This window comes from Ischnura elegans, chromosome 11 (assembly GCF_921293095.1).
Source record: "Ischnura elegans chromosome 11, ioIscEleg1.1, whole genome shotgun sequence".
NCBI lineage: Eukaryota > Metazoa > Arthropoda > Insecta > Odonata > Coenagrionidae > Ischnura > Ischnura elegans.
The window spans coordinates 101,154,047-101,173,264 of NC_060256.1; the positions used below are offsets into that span (position 1 = coordinate 101,154,047).

Below are 19,218 nucleotides of genomic sequence, written 5' to 3' on the forward strand. Positions count from 1 at the left end.
TAAATGGGGAACATGCGCAGTTTTTTTGAAGTACTAGAATAAATAGGTTCCTACCTCAAATGTACTCAGCAAAAATTTTGCAGATGAATAATGTTTTTAGCTGAGTTATGAGTCTTCAAAAATTAATCTTCATTGGTTGCTATGTCATCGGAGCGTGACGTCACGGCACGTTATCTACTGATGACTGACTGAGGAAGTGGATAGAAAATTGGTCTATGTGGGGGCTAAAATGCAAATTTGGCAAAAATAATTGTTGTTATAATGCCAGATTGTCAATGTGTTGGGTACCCACTGCGTTGTTGAAACAAATAAAAGGGATTGTTTGGGGTGATTTGAAAAGATTAAATGAAAATCAGTTGATTGCTTTGCATTGCTCACCTACATCATTTGCTTAGTTGAATAAGTATATTGCAGCATGGGTATTCAATAGAAAACCATAAAAATCATGTATTGTGCCCCATTGTTCAAGTACCTCTTATTTTCTTGCCAGAGAAAGTTTTTTCTTGTGTCCCAAAGGATAAAAATAAGAGAAGAAAGTGGTTGATGACCTACGGTATGGAGTTAAATTCTTTATCTACATTGTCAATGGGATATTTCTCAACGTATGTACATTGTTGAATCAGGGTTACTCTAGGGTTTTATGGAATTGCCAGTTTTTTCTCGGATGGCCACCAAATTTAAGATGTATCACTCATTTCACTTGGTAGACAACCCTAGAAATAATCCTTAGTCTGCCCATTTTAGGATCAATCCATGAGAATAAATACTGATAACAATAAAACCATGGGGAAAAATAAGGTATATACGAGAAATGTAAGGCTTTTGGCTCTAGGTGAACCAAATATTTGTTACTGTGATGCCCATAAAGTTCAGCCCAAGGCATCAGGGCTTTTTGCATCCTTCCACTTAACTTTCATGCACCTAACTACAGTGCAACCTCGATATAACGACACCCCACGGTCCACTAATAAACACTCGCTATAACGAATTGTCGCTTTACCGGAGGTAGAGCAAGTAATAGCCAATATACCTGTTGTGAACAGATATACAGGAACAGGAGTGGTGCGGCGACAGATAAACATCTATCCGATAAACGTAAGCATAAATCCAGGCGAAAGGCGATGTTTTTTGCATCACTAAATTTCCTTACTCAAATAACGACTAACTATTCAAACAATTTATGAGCGCCGCACTGAATAAAAATTATGCAAAGCATTGTTTCGTCATCATTATATTTCACTAACTCTTGGTTAACTATGTGGTATTCCATTATTTCCTGGATATAGACAGTTACTTATACCACTTATTTTATAAGAGCGCGACCCGGGTTTCAATGAGTAATCATCATCATCAGGCGCTAATTATAATTTGTTTATCTTGTTGTTAATCTTGTTGTTACCTAGTTACTTGATGAATTTTAAAACGGACGCCAGAATAGGTGAAAAGGATGGGTAGAGGTATTCATTTATAAGGGTACTATCTTGATTTTCAATAATTTTTAAAATTTCTAACTGTTCCCTAGAATCCAGTTCTCGGCGGTCATTGCAAAAATTTAAAATATTCATTTTAAAATCGCTTCTGTGGCAGTTACATATTAAGTGCTTAGCAAAATCACTCTTTTCATCTTTATTATGTTTGTAAGCACAAACAAAACAATAATAAAGATGAAAAACAAACAAACATAATAAAGATGAAAAGAGTAATTTTGCTAAGCACTTAATATGTAACTGCCACAGAAGCGATTTTAAAATGAATATTTTAAATTTTTGCAATGACCGCCGAGAACTGGATTCTAGGGAACAGTTAGAAATTTTAAAAATTATTGAAAATCAAGATAGTACCCTTATAAATGAATACCTCTACCCATCCTTTTCACCTATTCTGGCGTCCGTTTTAAAATTCATCAAGTAACTAGGTAACAACAAGATTAACAACAAGATAAACAAATTATAATTAGCGCCTGATGATGATGATTACTCATTGAAACCCGGGTCGCGCTCTTATAAAATAAGTGGTATAAGTAACTGTCTATATCCAGGAAATCATTATATTTATCAAACGGCAGTTTACCACATAAATTTGAGACTGAGCACTCCGTTAACTTCATTTCTAACAGATCGCTAGCAATTACAGAGGTTAAGGAGTCTTGATGAAAGTCTTCCGGCGGTGAAACCCTCGCAATGGCGAGAGCCAACACCGAAAGGGTCTCGTAAAAACGATTTTTTAAACACGCTTATTATAGGGTCAATTGACGGTGCATCGGCTATCTCTCGTAATAGCGGGGGTGTCGCTATAGCCCGTACTCACTTTGACGAGGTTCCACTGTACACCATTTTAATCGATTGGGAATACACTACAGTTGCTGCACCATATTTACGGGATCACATTTCGACAGCGGAGCTTGAATCTGTGTTGGCCAACCAGATGGAGGAAAGTCCACTCTGGATCAAAACCCCTGACTTAGCGTGCCGCACTCAAGCCATCAAGACTCATGTGAAAATGATCTCGGAGGCAACAGAGAGCAGGGGATCAGCGGAGGGAAGGGATGAAAACAGAAAATACGAGAAAGGAAAATTATGTTAAAGTTGGGATCCAAAAAAGACTACATCTTAAGTGGTAAGTCATAAGACTTGAAGGGTGGGTGGGTACAGGAGGAGTTTGAGTTGCTGCCATCTCCACATGATGAGTTCTGGATCACCCCGAGAGCCAGAGTGGCACCTGTTCTTATGGTGGGCGAAGAGCTGCAAAATTTGGAACACGGAGCCATTTTCGTAGACGATGTAGCCTGAGCAGTGCGTTGACATGAGTTCGTATCAGGCCATAGGGAGATGAGGAGATCCTTACTTTGGAATGGGAGAGGGGAAAGGTGTTGTTCTATATTAGCGGAAGTAGTTCTATATTAGTGCGATCATGCCCATACAAGTACAGCAAATTAAAATATATGCCATTAATTAAGAAATTTTCAAAGTTTTTTATGTTTCTTTGCTTTTAAGACCGGTTATTGTATAAAAAGTGTGACTATTCAATCTTCGTAGTTTACCTCAACAATTTCAGACATGAATGATGCGGAATCTGCTGAAAAACTATTGGAATCACGACATTTACCAGTCTTCGAATTCGTGATTATTTTTCTGTTGTGTGCAACGGTTCGAGAGCATTAACTCAATGCGCAAGTAACGGAAGCTACCCCAAAGGTCAATATTTTTTTCCCGCCATTTTTAATTTTTTGAGGGGTTTTGTGGGGAATTTTGTGGGCATTTTTGGATTTTTTCCCATGATCATTTTCGGCTCCCCATGTCGAAAGATATCTTTTCACCACTATTCTGCGAATTTGATGTAGTTTGTCAACTTGCGTTGAACAGCGCTGCATGCACTAAACGACTAGAGTCCTCTATGTTTTTCCGAGTCAACTACCAACGATGCACATGTGATAGTGTATGGCACTAAGTTCAAAGTATTCGAGGTATTTAGGATCGTTCTTTGTGCAGAATTATTCGAGATCTCGAATATCGAATACTTTTTAGTATTCGATACATTTGTGTATATGCTTAATATGTAATCGCCTGTTAAAACTGCATATGTTCGGAAAGTTTCCTTTGTTTGATAGGGTATTAATAATCCTTATTTAAGCCAATTGCTACCTGCATCATAGCGGTGCTCACAGCCTCGCCCCAAGGTCACCTCTCATGGAGGCAGAGGGAAACAGAAAAATGTCACACGGGCTTTTCCCAGCAGTCATATTTAGCCGTCGCGTTTTCGCGGTTGCTTGAAAATTTTCACTTTTCATTTAATCGCAAAAATAGGTATCGTCATTTAAAAATCTAAAAGCGTGAAATACGTACTCCAGAAGTGTAAATCTTTTGATTTAGGCAATTAAAAAAAATAGGAAACCACCTTATTGCCAAAAGCTAGTGAGACATCTTTGGGCTCAGTAGGTGACCACCTAGCATTTGGCCTCTAGAAACTGGGAGAATTGAAGCTGGTAGGCCAAACAAGGTCAGTTGGTTAGACAGGGTTGTGAACGAACACATTTCCATTGTTCCCGTGTAACTTGATATTTTCCTTTGAGGCTAATGATTTATGGTCTGTGTGGTCTTGGAAAAGAAAAAAAAGTCGGAGTCCCAATGGGCTGATGGAGGGTCGAGGGTGTTTTTAAGAAATCTGCAACGTGGTTAGTTTTGACATGGTTATTATCCTTCGGCACTGAGATTCCCCCGACTGTCATTCAATCTCTTGGGAAGATTCACACTATGTGCCAGTTGTATTGTGCCTTGAATTTTTCCACGGGTAAAATTCTGTTGCATAACTCCTATGAGAGCTTTTAAACAAAAAGCTTCATGAGCTAGTAGGACAAGCATTGCAGTGGGATGGAGCATGTGAAGGGAGGATTTGTACTCCCTCACATGGGATGCTGCATTCACAAAAGCATGAATTTAAAATTTTGGATCGAGATTCAATTTCTTCTGCGACTTTGGATTCTAAGTGTCCGGTGAAGGGCATTATCGGTGGATATTTGGATCCGATCCGACCAACCCTAGTATGCATCATAAGGCTACCAGTGAATACCTACTTATCTGCGAGCACCATACTGCCATCTTAATTAATCTGAAAAATGTCGCTTTGATTTTTGGTTTTGAAAGTGGAAAATTTTATAATTCGAGAGTTTTCGAAAGTTCAAGCATATGTCTGAAACACCTCAAGATGTGAGAAAGAAAAATGCCACAAATTTTTTTCATTTGAGCTCCTATGCTTAATACATATAGGGGTGTGACTTTTACTTGACTTTTTATGGTAATCCTGTAAAGGAAGGTTGAAGCTATCTTATGATGTCATCTGTTTCAGTTTACAATAAAAATTGATAAGCATATGCGTGCAAAACTTAACACAAAGTCAACCCATTTTAAAGTATGTTAAAATGTTTTTAATTTTACTCGCTAGGGAAAGGTCACTCAGCTTCCTTTGAATGACTTCCTTGAATGCACAGCAGTAGTCTACCATTCGCTAATCATATGCAAGTCACATGGACACAATGACTCTTACTATAGAGATGCACAAGTTATGTAGGGACCGATTCAGTGTTGTCATCCACCCTCTGAGATGTCAAGGTGGATGTTTGCTAAATGCATACATACAGATTGTGTTGTAGGACAGTTTTTGATTAAAATTGTGGTATATATAGTGTTGAACCTTGGCATAGCAAAATTCAAGGTACCCAAAAAAGTAGTATTTTTGTGATTGTGAAGCTTGTTTTTTCCCCAAATGTTTTTCGGGCCTTGCCTCATTGCCCAAAACATTCTACCCGGGAAGATTTCTGTGGTAAACATGTTGTCTGGTTAGTTCACTCCGGAAACTTTTCCCGAGCAGTGGTACTCATAGATTGCCCAATAGATGTCTCACCCTTATTAAGAAACTTAAAATCCCCAAGCGGAGTTTTTGGGTATTTTTAGTGATACATATACGTGGTATAACCCTGTACGATGGCCAAAAGTAAAGCAAAGAAACTTTGCATTGATGAAATTTGCTCCTTCTTAGAAAGAGAAGATGACTCAGAAAGTGAATATGGCCCATCTGAAAGTGAATCTGACCTAGAGTGTAGCAGCAGCAATGATTACGAATTAAGGGAGGAACTATCTGATGCAGTGAGTTCAGACATCTTGCCGCAAAATATTTCCCCAGATACACAAGAGCATAATTTCCAGTCGACTAAATGTGACACTGACCAAGGAGGAGGTGGGTATAGGAAACCAATACACACCGTCCGTATATGTCAGAATATAGTTCTCCCTTTTTTTTTCCAAAAATGCCTGTGGTAAAGGTAGAGGGGGGGACTATATTCAAACGGATTTTTTTAACTTTTCCCGGAACTGAATTCTCAAAATTAGGGGGGGGACTATATTCAGAGGGGGACTATATTAGGAGATTATGCGAAGAAATATGGTATTTACTTTCCACACATTTCCATTTTAAGAACCCGCCCTGGGTGTGGGTATGACTTGGGGAAAATTTAGACACCACTGAAGGGGTTGACTTTCGAGTGCCCTTAATCAGTGATTGGACCCATAAATTGGTTTAGATATGTGAGGGCAGAGCTCACCCCAAACTGCAGGGGAAAGTTATCTGATGAGAGCGCAAAAGGAGGGGCGGAGAACCACCTCGCACCAGCACGCTTTGCAGCCAATCACTGCCCCCCAAATGCACCTCTCACCCTCGCCTAGTTATACGAGGGTGGTTTGATAACTTCTCAGAATCACCACGAGATGTCAACGCTAGCGCAACGAGTTTTTCATGTGATATCTTCAGGACTGTTCTCTGTAAACACATGCCACGTCAATGCTCGTGGAAAAGAACTGTGGTGGTAATGTGAGTCTGTTGTTGTTCCCGCATAGTGATTTGTGAAGATGAGATTCGAGCAGTAATTATGTAAGTGCTTTGAAAAAATAGGCATGAAAGCAAAGGACATTCGTGGCGATTTCCAGAGTACACTGAGGGACTCTGCTCCTTCATATTCATCTGTTGCCAAGTGGACAGATGGATTCACATTTGGTCGGTGTGACATTGCTCACGCTTGCCAGATGTCATCTAATAGGACATATCATATTTTAACTGAAGAATGAGAAATGAAAAAAATATCTGCAAGATCGGTGCCGTGACTCTTGATGCTGTATCAAAAACGTATGAGAATGGACATATCGGAACAATGTTTGGCCCGTTATAGAAGAAACGGACAAGAATTTTTTGCCGGTTGGTAACCAAAGGCAATACTACATCCCAGAGACAAAACACAGTCAAAACTGTGGAAAAATTATGATTATCCACCACTAAAGAAAGTAAAGACAATTCTTTCGACTGGAAAAGTCATGGCATCAGTGTTCTGGGAAGGGTATTCTGTTTGTAGATTGTCTCCCCACTAGGCAAAAAATTTCAAGAGAATAATAAGCTAACCTCATGGATAAATTTCAACAAAAGATGCACAAAAAAAGGTCAGGTTGAGCAAGGAAGAAAGTCATGTTCCATCAAGACAATGTGTGCTGTCGCCATGGCAAAATAACACGACCTATGGCATTAACTGTTGCCCTTATTCACCTGATATGGCTCCGTCAGACTTCCCTCTCTTCCCAAAACTGAAAATATTTCCAGTTGGACTTAATGAATAAAATATCTCATTTTCTAGGTGGGATCTAGGCACTAAAACATCGTTGGACCAAATGCATTTATCTACAAGGAGACTACATTGAAAAATAAAAAAAGAGTCAGAGATATAAGAACATTTTTTCTATTCCAATCCAAGAACTTTTCAAACCACCCTTGTACAATGTTGTATTTGCAGCACTGAAACAAGGCTGAATCACCAAAACAAAAAGCCCTTTCTTCAAATCACCAAAACAAGAGGTTCTTCCACTGGTGCTTCATATTCATCGTCCCTTCCAGGTCCTTTCTTTTGAGGTAGTCTTTTGTTTACATGTGACATGGGCATTTCCCTTGTGGACCTTGCTCCCTACTCCGAGCTAGACCCTTCTGCTTGTCAGCGGACAACTCTCGATGGCCAGACTGTAAATCACTGGCATGTGAAATTCTATTCCTCGGGGTGACTGAGCTAGTCATGGGCCATCATGCACTTAGAGGATTTATTTATTGTTTTGGGGTATCCGAAGGCTTCATGCAAGATTACGGGACCACTCAATCAGCCTCCCAGTGCTCAATACACGAGGCTACCATGCTCCTATGAGGTACCATATTATGTATTTATGCATGTACTTGTAAATTATGAATTAAAATTGTTATGATATCACATCCTTATGGTGAACTGGTTCTGACGTAGTTCAAGGAGGTTTATACACTTATTTTTACCTAGTATATTTTGAAAAAGTTTTAATCATATGAAAGGGACTAGTCTGATAAATGTATTATGCATTGGAGGCTGCGTCGGTGGGTAATTTTTTGTCACTATCCAGTGGAGCTCTGGCATGCACTGTGCAGGTTTGTATGTCAAACATTAGCCAATGACAACTGATAATTCAGACTTGGGAAATCAGAAGTGCACAGAAATGATTAAGTATTGATTTTGCCTTCTGATAGTCAATTTTGGGAGTTACATTAACTCAAGTGCTGATTTCCAGGAATCACACAGAAGTGGTTGCATGATCATGGATCCAGGAGAGTAGTTTGCAAGGATGCGTCCAATCACTGTGTGACTTTGGATACTACCGTATAAGCTTGTGTAAGAGGCGCACACGTGTAAGAGGCGCACCCCTATTTTGAGGATCGAAGCTATAAAGAAAAAAAAAATTTGCGACTTTTTTTGTCCTATCGTGCGGTGTTGCAGACGTATGCCTGGAATTTCGACAGTTATCGAAATGTCCTCTTTCAGTACCATTTGAAAAAGGAAATTTTGATAACTGCGGCGGCATAAGAGGGAGTAGAAAGAGTTCCGATCCTCTCTTTGCATACGACATCGCTCTACGTTGCTTGTCCTACTCACGAACAATTTTGTTTAAAAGCTCTCGCAGGAGTATTGCAGCCGTGGAAAATTTTAAGGCAAAACACGACAGGCAAATGGCATGAGCATTCCCAATAGATTGAACAACAATCGGGGCAACCTCAGCGCCGTAGGATAATAACCACGTCGTAGATTTAAGGCCCCTTGCACACACACCGATTTTGGACGGCCGGTAAAATATCGGCCGTCCACATTCCAATGGTGAACAATGGGAGAGCATTGGAGCTTGCACACGTACCGACCACACGCCGGCACCGGTAAAATGCCGTTTAGCTGCCTGCTATTGTCACTGTGGATCGCCGGCGTCGGCTCAAAAACTTAGCAACGTATCGTTTAACCGGTAAAAATCCGGCGTGTGTGCAAGCATCGCTTCGCCGGTAAAATATCGGCCAATATTTTACCGGCCGTCCAAAATCGGTGTGTGTGCAAGGGGCCTAACGGAACTACACTCGGCTCTCCATCAGCTAATGCCTCTGCCGTTTTTATCCTTTCCGAGACTCCACAGGAAAATATGAAGTTGCAGGGGAACAATGGAAACGTGTTTCATCCCTACCCCATTCCACCAACTGACCTTTTTCGGTCTACCAGGTTCAATTCCCCGAGTTTCTGGAGGTCAAATGCTACGTGAGTCACCTTCTGAGCTCGAAGATATCTCAATATCTTTCAGCAATTGTATGACACGCACGAGGTTCTAAAAAGAATTAGACCTAACGCGACGTATATCTTACAGCATTTAAGTTTTTTGAGCTCTAATTGATTGACACAAAGATTTATAGCTAAAACAAGGCTATTAATATTCAACATAGTCCAAACAGCACAATTTCGGAAGAAACAAGCGTAGCATAAGCGCATTCAAACAAGACGAGACGGACTGGAAACTCAGGCAACGCAAACTGCGTATATCACATTGCTGCGCCTTCGCCCCTTCGCTTTAAAGGCAACGACGTCACATGCAAGATCGGACGTGTTCTTCCCTTGCTCCTTCGCTCGTAGCTTTAAATACGGAGGGGAGGGAGCCCTCTTCCTCTCGACCTCTCCTTCCGCGCTCTTCACTTATAAGCATTTCCGATTTCTTCTATCCACCATTAAGTCCAACAGTGAGCACACTCGTTCGTATTTTTTCAACCGCAGGTTTCGACACCAATATTACTATATGCAGTATAAATACCGCGGGATGCCCACTCGCGGCAATAAATTTAGCGCGCGCTCCAGAGCGAGTCACCCCGCGCGATCTTTTCAATGTTCACCTCTGGGGTACCGACGTGACGGCGCGATGCTTGCAAAAAATTCAAACAGGAGCATTTTAAAAATACGTCACTAAGGGAGAAACTCCCCTGCCTGCCGCTTGATTTTGACCCAGGGTTTCAGATGACTGACTCACGCTGAAAACCAAGGCCACTCAGTTCCCCTTGAACTTGCAACCGGTGAAGGGGGGGGGGGGAAGATAAGAAGTTTGTGTAAGAGGCGCACCCCCGTTTTCGGCTGCAATATCTGGGAAAAAAGGTGCGCCTCTTACACGAGCTTATACGGTATATTGTCAGACAGTGTGCCATGCAGTTTTGCCACGAATAAATTCCCCTGAGAGGCAACTACTGTGTGATGTGGTTCCTAGGTCATGGAGGGAAACGGTGCCCCATCACCATCAGCATACTAGTTGCCCAGAGCGTACTCATGGCATCATGCCTCAAGCAAGCTGGTGTGGCAACTGCTCTTAATTCCTCAAGGTAAACCAGAATCCCATGGACAACCTTGTTTGTGATTCCTTTGCTTTCCTTTCCATCGGTAGGAAATCATAAATCACAGCATAAAATCCTAAACCATTGTTCAATTTTATGGTGAACTTGTGCGACTGTTTTCTCAGGACATCCATTGAGTGCAGGCACGGTTATTTGTGCTACGCTAGAATGTTTTGGCTGTGATAACGGGATGTAAATACTGTGTTATGGCATTCCACCTTCCTTGCAGATGGCACAAATTGATCACAGGCTATTAAAACTTTAGTTCCAATTGGTGAGAAGAACAAAGTAAGGGCTAAATAAATGATAGGTTTGCATTCTTGATGGGTTAAATTTTGTGAGATTATTGAGATAATTTTGAGCAGACTCTATGTTGGACGAGTGGTTGGTTTTGGCTGAGCACAGATTTGCATTTATCTGATCCCATAAGTCACACTCTCTGCTCTATTCTGTAACAGGTGAAAACTGATGTAGGTCTGCCCTCATAATTGTGAAATTTCTTAATAAAGAAACCTTCTTATACTTTTAATTGTAAAGTGTGTTGGGATCTCGTAAAACTTTGTGACTGAAAATTTTCGTTACATCAGTTTTCTTTATATTGTGGCTCTACTACATATATACATACATATATACCCATATATTACTAGTGCTTGTGTGTGCCATTTAATTTACGGTGTGGTGTCTTTCTGTCTTAGACGGTGCGCACCGAAGGCTTCATGGCGCTCTACAAAGGGTTTGTGCCCACCTGGTTCCGAATGGGCCCTTGGAATATCATCTTCTTCATCACGTTTGAGCAACTCAAGCAACTCTACTAGTGGAGGGAGCGCTGCTGTTGAAGAGGTGAAGATACCCACCCCCGCTCATTCGGCCTCGTTGAATCTCTTTATTTCTCATTTTCTCAGCCCTGGAGTAATCATCTGGTCAGGTGCAGATGTGACGAGTATTATTATTTATTCTTCAGTGACACTAGAAGGTTTTCTTGAGCTAGGAAAATGATGAGTATGTTACAAGTTGTTATAAACTGTTGTTGCTGTAAATTATTTTATCATGCCATGGCCAGACTGTAATTAGAAAACATTTTTGGTACATTTTCACGAGACTGCATGAAGGCAGTTCTCTGAGTGGAAATTCAGTGTTGCCACTGTGCATTTTTTGATTGATCATTCTCATTTTCTAATTGTTGATGTTTGAAAGAAGCCAAGATTGGTGTTTCCATTATGAATGCTTAAGGAGTTGTTGATTCCTCGAGCCATTTCTTCTGGACTCGACCGAAGCTCAGCAGCAAATCTGCAGTTCTTCAATGCGGTTGGACCCAAAACTTCAACGAGCTGCATTTGAAAGAGGCAGTGGTTGATGCATCACTGTGATGGTGGAGGACAGTAAGACGTTGTGCAGTGCTTTGCTGCTCCTGCGTTTGTACTGCTGGTGAGCTCCTGTTGAATATTGTCCCTTCAAAGGCATCTTTTTAATATGAGGTAATGTGTGATCTGAAATATGATGCCCAGAAATATGCACTTTGTGTGTTTATTCACACAAGAGTGTACTTTGTGAAGTATTTTATTGATTGTAGCATTCTAAGATTGGAATTAATACCAAATTCGTATGATGAATTGATAATAATTCCTGTCTGTTTTGAATGAGTAGTTGTTAGAGATGAGATATAAAATTCTGTGCTGGTAATTTGTAGAGTATTTCCGCAATCATAGCCGGAGAAAATCAAAAACACATTTTCAGGTGGGTTTCATGCCTTGACTCAAGGCAGTGCCAACATTTGTCATTTATGCCAAGGATAGTATTATCTCCTAACTTTGATGATGTTTAATCCCTTTTGATTAATAGCACCATCTGGCTACAACTCTTTCCCTTCAACGAAGTGCAAACAATTACCTACTACCTTCCATTTTTTGGCAATCAATTGCACAGGTGGTCAGGGATATCTTTATCAAAGATAAGCTGGCCTCTTCTGCTTTGAGGCAGTGCCTTTTCAAGACTTAGTGAAGGCCCTTTGTGTTCAGGCCTAGCCTTGTTTTGTGTGGTCAACCTTTTTGGCATTTGGTTAATTTATTAGATTCTGCAGCCAGTTTTGTTCTGTTTTGTGTGAGTTTATGTTTAGAATTGATGGGCCCCAGGCCATGTTAGTGATTCTGCTGAAGAAATTATCGATGCCTTGTGGAGTCGATGCCTTTTCTGCTGTGAGTCTTCTATCCTGTCTGTGTGTCTTCCTATGTTGCTAGTAGTTAAATCATTCTCTACCATTTTCTCATGAGTATTTTTTCACATGGGGAGAAGTTTTGTTTTTCATATGTATAAACGGTGCTGTGGTAAATGGAAAAAGCTAGAAAATCAGAGGGTAGAAATGCATAGGAAGCATCAGTTACACAGTTAGAATCATATGTGTACTTAGCCCTTATGAAAATCATTTCTTGTTGGCCCTCTCATTGCTGTGAATACATGAGCAAATATTGCATGGATCTAATCTGGCATCTGAGTTATTTTGCTCCGTCATCGGTTGAGAATGATGCATGAGAATGAGCAGTGAACAGTCTGTTGTATTGGCCGTCATTGTTTGTCTGTTGCCATCTGTGATTCCCTTATGATGTTTGTTGGGAGAGAATGGAATGTGTTGCTGTTTGCTAGTCTATTGTTTCTTTTGTGAGGAGACCTTTCTCATCTGCTGTCATCACAGGCATATATTCTTAAAATTGTGGGCATCATTGCCTCGTCTAGTTCAATGTGAAGCATTTAATCACACATTTTCCTTCATAGACGTCTCATTTGTCAATAATGCCTTCTGAGGTGACGCTTGGTATTCTGAGGTACATAATTCTGTCCTGTCCTCCCTCCCTAAGGCCACTTTCAAGGCATTTGCCACTATGTGAGTGTGTGGATACATTTCTTCCCATCACATCACTCAAAGAAATTCCCAAAGATAGTCATTTTTTGATTTTGTATTTATTTGACGGAAAGGAATCTAATTATTTGACTTTAGTATTTTATTTGTGTTTTGTACTAGCTGTGTTTTTGCTTTCTTGTTTGGCTTTTTACTGAAGCATTTACGCCAAGTAGCTTGTGTACACTGAAATATACTTTGGCGTGGTACATATACGTATGTTGTTCTGTGATTGCTTTGCCCCTTTCTTGGCTCACCTCCCTTTTTTGTTGAGCTGTACTTTTTAAAAGTTTTTATCTCTCAAGATAATCTCTGTGGAATGGACCTAGCATTTGCAGCATTGCTTTTATTGACTGTATCCTTGGTTGTATTCATGATGCTTTTGTACTTAGTGTGAATGATAATGTGTCAGTGATGATGTAATTTAGATCAGAGGTAATTGGGTGAAACCACAGTGATCTCTCTGATCTCAAAAGTTAACTTTGCTCCAAGTGCATTTATGCCTTAAAGCAGAACGTATTTCGAATGGCATTGGTCATTCAAGCCCTATATGGCTTTGCTAAGTGGTGATTTTGTGTTCCTTTTTTTAAGTCACATTATCATTTTTCAAAGTCAACAATTTATCTCTTGTTGTGCTTTTAGAGTTATTTTTATTTTTTAAACTGAAGGATTTTTGGTTCTTGAAAATCCTTGGAAAAATTTTGCTTGTTATGATGTTGCGAGTTTGTTGAGCTGTTTTTTTTTCAGCAGGAATCTATGTACCAGAATTTTGTGTCGTATGGCTTGTATACCTTAAGGCCATCTCAATATTTTTGTCATAAGTGACAAAGTTGATGGCTCAACACCCACCCCAGGAATTTCTTCGTACGAGTGGATGCTAGTCTTGTGGCTGGGAAGATAATTATGAGGATTGGCACGTTTTCAGTATTCAGCGCCGAAGGTTTGAGTGAAGAGGGCTGTTCTGTTTGGTTATTTATTTTAGAGTCTGTATCTCTGTTGAATGCAATCACAGCGTGCACTCCCTTGTGCTGAAGCGTAAAGTGAATCCCAAAACAGCACCACCCACCACTGTTTGAAGCCACCCTCTCTGCTCATCTTCAAAGCCACAAATGCCTTCTTTGCTCTCCTTGCGGTTAGACTGCACTTGCTCCCTGTCAATATTTTTGTTTTACTGAACATAGAAATAAAAATGGAAGCAGAATCTATGGGAGCTATACAAAAGAATGGAGATGCTGTGGGTCGGAAAAGTTTCTGTACAAATGGAGTGTTGCCGTTGGGTGCATTCAAGGGATTACTCCCACGTAAACTGCTGTGGAATTTTCCTCTGAATGTGACTGCCGCATAGCAGCTCAGTCATTTCTCGGAGCGGCCTCTTCAGCCGCTACTTGCCTGAGGGAGGCTGAGTGTGTGCTCCCTCCCTCCCTCCCTCCCCTTGCTCGTGAGCCAAATTTCACACTCTCTCTCTGTAGTTTTATGCTATTCTAAGGGCATGCATATGAACCTTGGTGACAAATGCATTTGTTTGCTATTCAATAAAATAGTGGGATTGTGGAAAATATTCTTTTTAATACCATGTTTCATCAATCTGTGGCAAAGAAATGATAACCTTGTATATGTTCTCATTCTCCTTGCTTTTCCTAAAATTATAGAATTCATTTTCATGAGGCATCTTAGAAGATAGGTAATGCACATGACTCCGATCCTCAAGGCTAGAGATCCTAGGTGAATGGAATAAGGCACTATGGTTAGAGAAAGTGAGATTTGCTCAAGGGCGGTGGTGCCACTCAATTGGTTGGGAAACTTTATCGTCCCACAGTGCCAATTTAAAAAAGACTCTTAAGACTCCCAGATTTGTGCCAACTGGCTTTGAAGTTCTAATTATTTCTCTGCTCGTTGGATCATGTGTTGAGTACACAAGTCATCAAGGTTCCTCATTGGAATTTCTCTGGAGTTGAAAGGTTTTTTGAATTCTGTATTAGATGTGTATTATCTTGATTTTGAAACTTGAACCTGCTTGAAGCTTGCTAAGTGTTAAATGTGATGGTAAATGGCTGTGCATGGTTTAAGGTAATTATTTATGCGATAAGAACCTGATTGAAATGGTACATTCTTTAATCATGCCAGAAATTTAAATTGAATTTCATTATGTGCAATAGTTTTCTCAGAATATTGTGTTTGTATGTTTTTCCAGAGATGGGCATTATGGAAAATACTTACTTTGATAATTTTGCTATTAGTATTTTGTATCAGTAATGCAAGTTCTGTGCATATTTTTTTATCTTGTAGACTGAAATACATTTACAGAGTATTTTCTGCCCATTCCAAAATACATTTCAATTCAAAATACATGCTTCAGACCAGTTTCCATTATGGTGCCAACCATCTCATGCCTTAACTGGGAGATCAGATGATCATCATACCGCTTAGCCCTTTTGCTGCAGCAGCCCATTTCAGATGGGATGTACGAACACTGCCAAGGCTATTTTCTGCAATTAGCAACTTTTCAGATTTAAAATTTTTTCAGCTACTTATTTTTATTTAATATGTCTAGATTTTTTCCCAATTCTTAAGATGTACTCATATCTTATGACCATAGATAGATTATGGGGGTTTACATGAATTACAGCCGTTGAAAAGGTCACAATCACGAAAAATAGTGAAATAAATGGGCCCCTGGCGGTTTTTGCTCAACCAGCGAGGGCCGGCAGCCGGTGGCAGTAAAAGGTTTAAGGTAGGATTCTATGAATTATGATGAGTGCCCCTTGTGCCCCTCCCAAATAGCACTTGTCTCTTCTTCTCCAAGTGAGGTCCAGACTCTTCTATAAATCTCATTCTCTTTCCTCCCCTCCCTTACTAACCTCTTCCCTCCTCTTCCCTGGTTTTTCAACCTTGGCACTCACTTCATCCTAACACCTTTCTCAAGCCTTTTCTCTACAATAATGATCCTCTCTCCAGCTCTTTCCTATTTATGGAATCCTTTAGTGATAAACGTCAATTCCTTATTTATTTACTGCTGCGTTGGTTTTCCCCTTATGTGCTACCCAAGTAGCAAAACTGCTCCACTTGGTCACCATCAACTTTTACCTTGAGTGTCCCGTTCCTTGGTCGTGATTCTTGAGAGAAGTGCATAAATTTAACCTTCTTTAGGGATTAATCCTCCTGTCGCATTCCTTGCACCGTTTATTTGACGCATCCTCCTTTGGTGGGAACCTACTTGCTGACTGGCTAATAAACCCTCTGATTTCCCAAACACCTCACTGATCGAAGCATCAACAAGCACCAACGCTTCCATCCCTCTCGTGCTGCTGGCTGTTCTCAGCCAATCAGAGCTCAGTTGCCATGCCATTTGTGGTTGGGTGTCAGCAAATTGTGAACCCATCAATTCGCTTTAACTTCTCTCACGCTTTGCGTGAATAATTTTAATCCAGCCACGTGTTGCAATTTTTGTCAGTCCCTGTCCAAAGAAGTAGAATGGTGATATAGGTACTTTAATTTTAATATTATAAAACTGAATTTCACTGTGGAAATGGAGACAGTATTTTGTATTTTAAGAAAGCATTTTGAAAATGTAATTGTTTTGTATTGGAAATACAATGTCCTCCAGTGATGTGTAGTTTTTAATCTGAAGTACAATTATTAGGAGTAATTTGCATTTTCTGTCTAAAATGTGTATGAAATAGATTTTGCCCATCTCTGTGTCTTGAACCAGCTATTTCAATGGGTGTTATAATTTCAGTGGCTTGGGGTCATTCCTATATTGGGTGGGTACATGTTTCCATCGTTAATTCTTGGTTGGCATTCCCTGAAATGAATTCATTAATTGCTAGCTGTTCAGATTGGATAGTTTCCTTCCTACTGGCCTACGTACAAACTGTGGCTGCCCCTTGCTTACACAACACGCATCAATCTTGTGCATAATGGTTGGGGTACTCCAGGTTTTCAACTGGCACAGAATGTTTTGACATGCTTATCGCTTCAAATGTTGAGACATGGTCCCAATGGCTTACGTGTAGGCTTACTCTTTGACGTTCACGGGAAATTTTTTCGTACACATAAGAGGTGCTCTGCACGCTTACCTCATCACTTCAAATTATTGTGTATGTTATCGTTTCTATGATATAACTTTGCTGGGAATTGTTTCCACTGGAATCCAACCTCATCTTTGAAGCCGTCTTATTGACTGCAATTGATAATCTCTTTCTTCTGTGCTGTAGACTCAACTTTGCATTGCATTGCTGCTTGGCTGAGCTGTCCTCCACAGCACCTGTTCCAGTGCAAATGAGACAAGCGTATTGATGAGTGAATGATTGTTGGCTTTATGCATGCGTGGTTCTTCTCATCGGTAGTCTCTTGATTAATGCAATGCATTTTAAGTTCTCATAGAAATCGTGTTTTAACTCGGAGCTAATAATCAGACAAAACATTGGTATTTTGACTTATCTCCCCCTTATAAACCTAATCTATATCTAATTGATTTAATTTTTCAAAAATTTGGACATTTGTAATTGTGTAGATGTCTTAGTCCTTTCATTAATTTTGCCGGCCCTCACACTTTTTTCATAAAAATTTAGATGCATTGAGTTGAAATTCCTCTCATTGTTACTGTATTTGACTACATATCTGAAGAATCCTGAGCAATAAATGGATTGGACGAATGTCATACCTGTGCTTGATGGCTGACGTCATCATCCAAGGAACTCTTTCATGCTCTGTGTCTCCGAGCAATGGGTCTTCTTATGTTAGTGTGGTCCCCATGTCATGGCCTGCCCTTCGTCATAATTTCACATTGCAGTGGTTGATTCGATTTCATAGTATGCACCCACTTCATTCCTCTCCATTCGCTATTGGACTCGCTACCTCTAAGTATTATGTCTCCTCAAAGCACCTCAATTGGCATTTGCTGTGTTGGGACACCAGCCTTTTACAAGTAGAAAGGGATCTGTGTAGGCTCGCATTCTCAACTAACAATATGTTGGTTGTGTGGATTGTGATTGCTTATCATTCAACACTGATGCACAATGCCTCCTCTTTTGGTGTGATAACAGCACTCTCCTCTCTGGGGGTTGTTTCAGCTGTGCACAACATTTTGCCCCCATTCCGGCTGGCCTGTGCTCTCCGGCTGAGATTGGTCTGGAAGTCATGTGCGTGGAAGGCATGATGAGCATTGCAACCCTCTCTGGGGGTTGTTTCAGCTGTGCGCAACATTTTGCCCCCATTCCGGCTGGCCTGTGTTCTCTCTGTGCTGAGATTGGTCTGGAAGTCATGCGCGTGGCATGATGAGCAATTGGAGAGGCCACCTGCAAATACTGTCATCCTCTCGTTGGCAACTTGAGCCAGTGTCTTGGAGGACATTTCTCTCATTGTGCAGCTGTCCTGTGCGTGCGCAATGCCTTGTAACCTCTCTGCCAGTCCCCTCCACCATGTTTGTTTCCTACAAATTTCTCGCCTCCAGCTGCTGCTGCAGCTGCATATCTCTTAACGTGATTATCTATTTTAATTTTGTGAACAAAACTACTGTGGAACCCTATCTTTGCATATTCCAAGGATTCGCCTTTCCCTTTTTTTGCCGTTTGGATCTCATTCTCGTTTGTGCCCCTTCTTCTCACTCTGTTGCACACTTACAGTACGCTGCTAGTCCTAAGAGAAAAGCAATAGGGTGGCTTCCTATTTCTTTAAATTGCCTAAAACAAGAGGTTATTATTCCTAGAGTACGTATTTCATGCTTTTAGATTTTTAAATGACGATATCTATTTTTTGCGATTAAATGAAAAGTGAAAATTTTCAAGTGTGCGAAAACGTGACGGCTAATTATGAATGCTGGGAAAAGCCCACTTGACGTCATTCTGGTTCCTGCTGCCACCATGTGAGGCCACCTTGGTGCGAGGCTATGAGCGCTGATACGATGCAGGCTGCTTGCAGGTAGCACTTGGCTTAAATAAGGATTATTAATACCCTATCAAACAAAGGAAACTTCTGACCATAGGCAATTTTATTAGGTGATTATTAAGATGTGTCTCCCTGAGCTCTGTGCCACACGCATGGATTGGTAATCTCAGACGATGTAAAACTCCTGACTACTCGTATAGAAACTAGGT

General features: G+C 40.5%; 1 protein-coding gene across 3 annotated transcripts in view; it reads left to right on the forward strand.

Annotated features, from left to right (window-relative positions):
• The window catches only part of LOC124168120 (mitochondrial uncoupling protein Bmcp), a 110,712-nt gene that overhangs the window by 89,526 nt on the left and 1,968 nt on the right, over positions 1-19,218 (forward strand). For 2 of the 3 annotated variants that reach the window (XM_046546242.1, XM_046546244.1), the window contains one exon: positions 10,929-11,708. In XM_046546242.1, the coding sequence (XP_046402198.1) occupies positions 10,929-11,048 (120 nt within the window). In that variant the 3' untranslated portion in view covers positions 11,049-11,708. The remainder of the gene's footprint in view (positions 1-10,928; positions 11,709-19,218) is intronic. The other variant, XM_046546243.1, reaches the window with a different exon arrangement.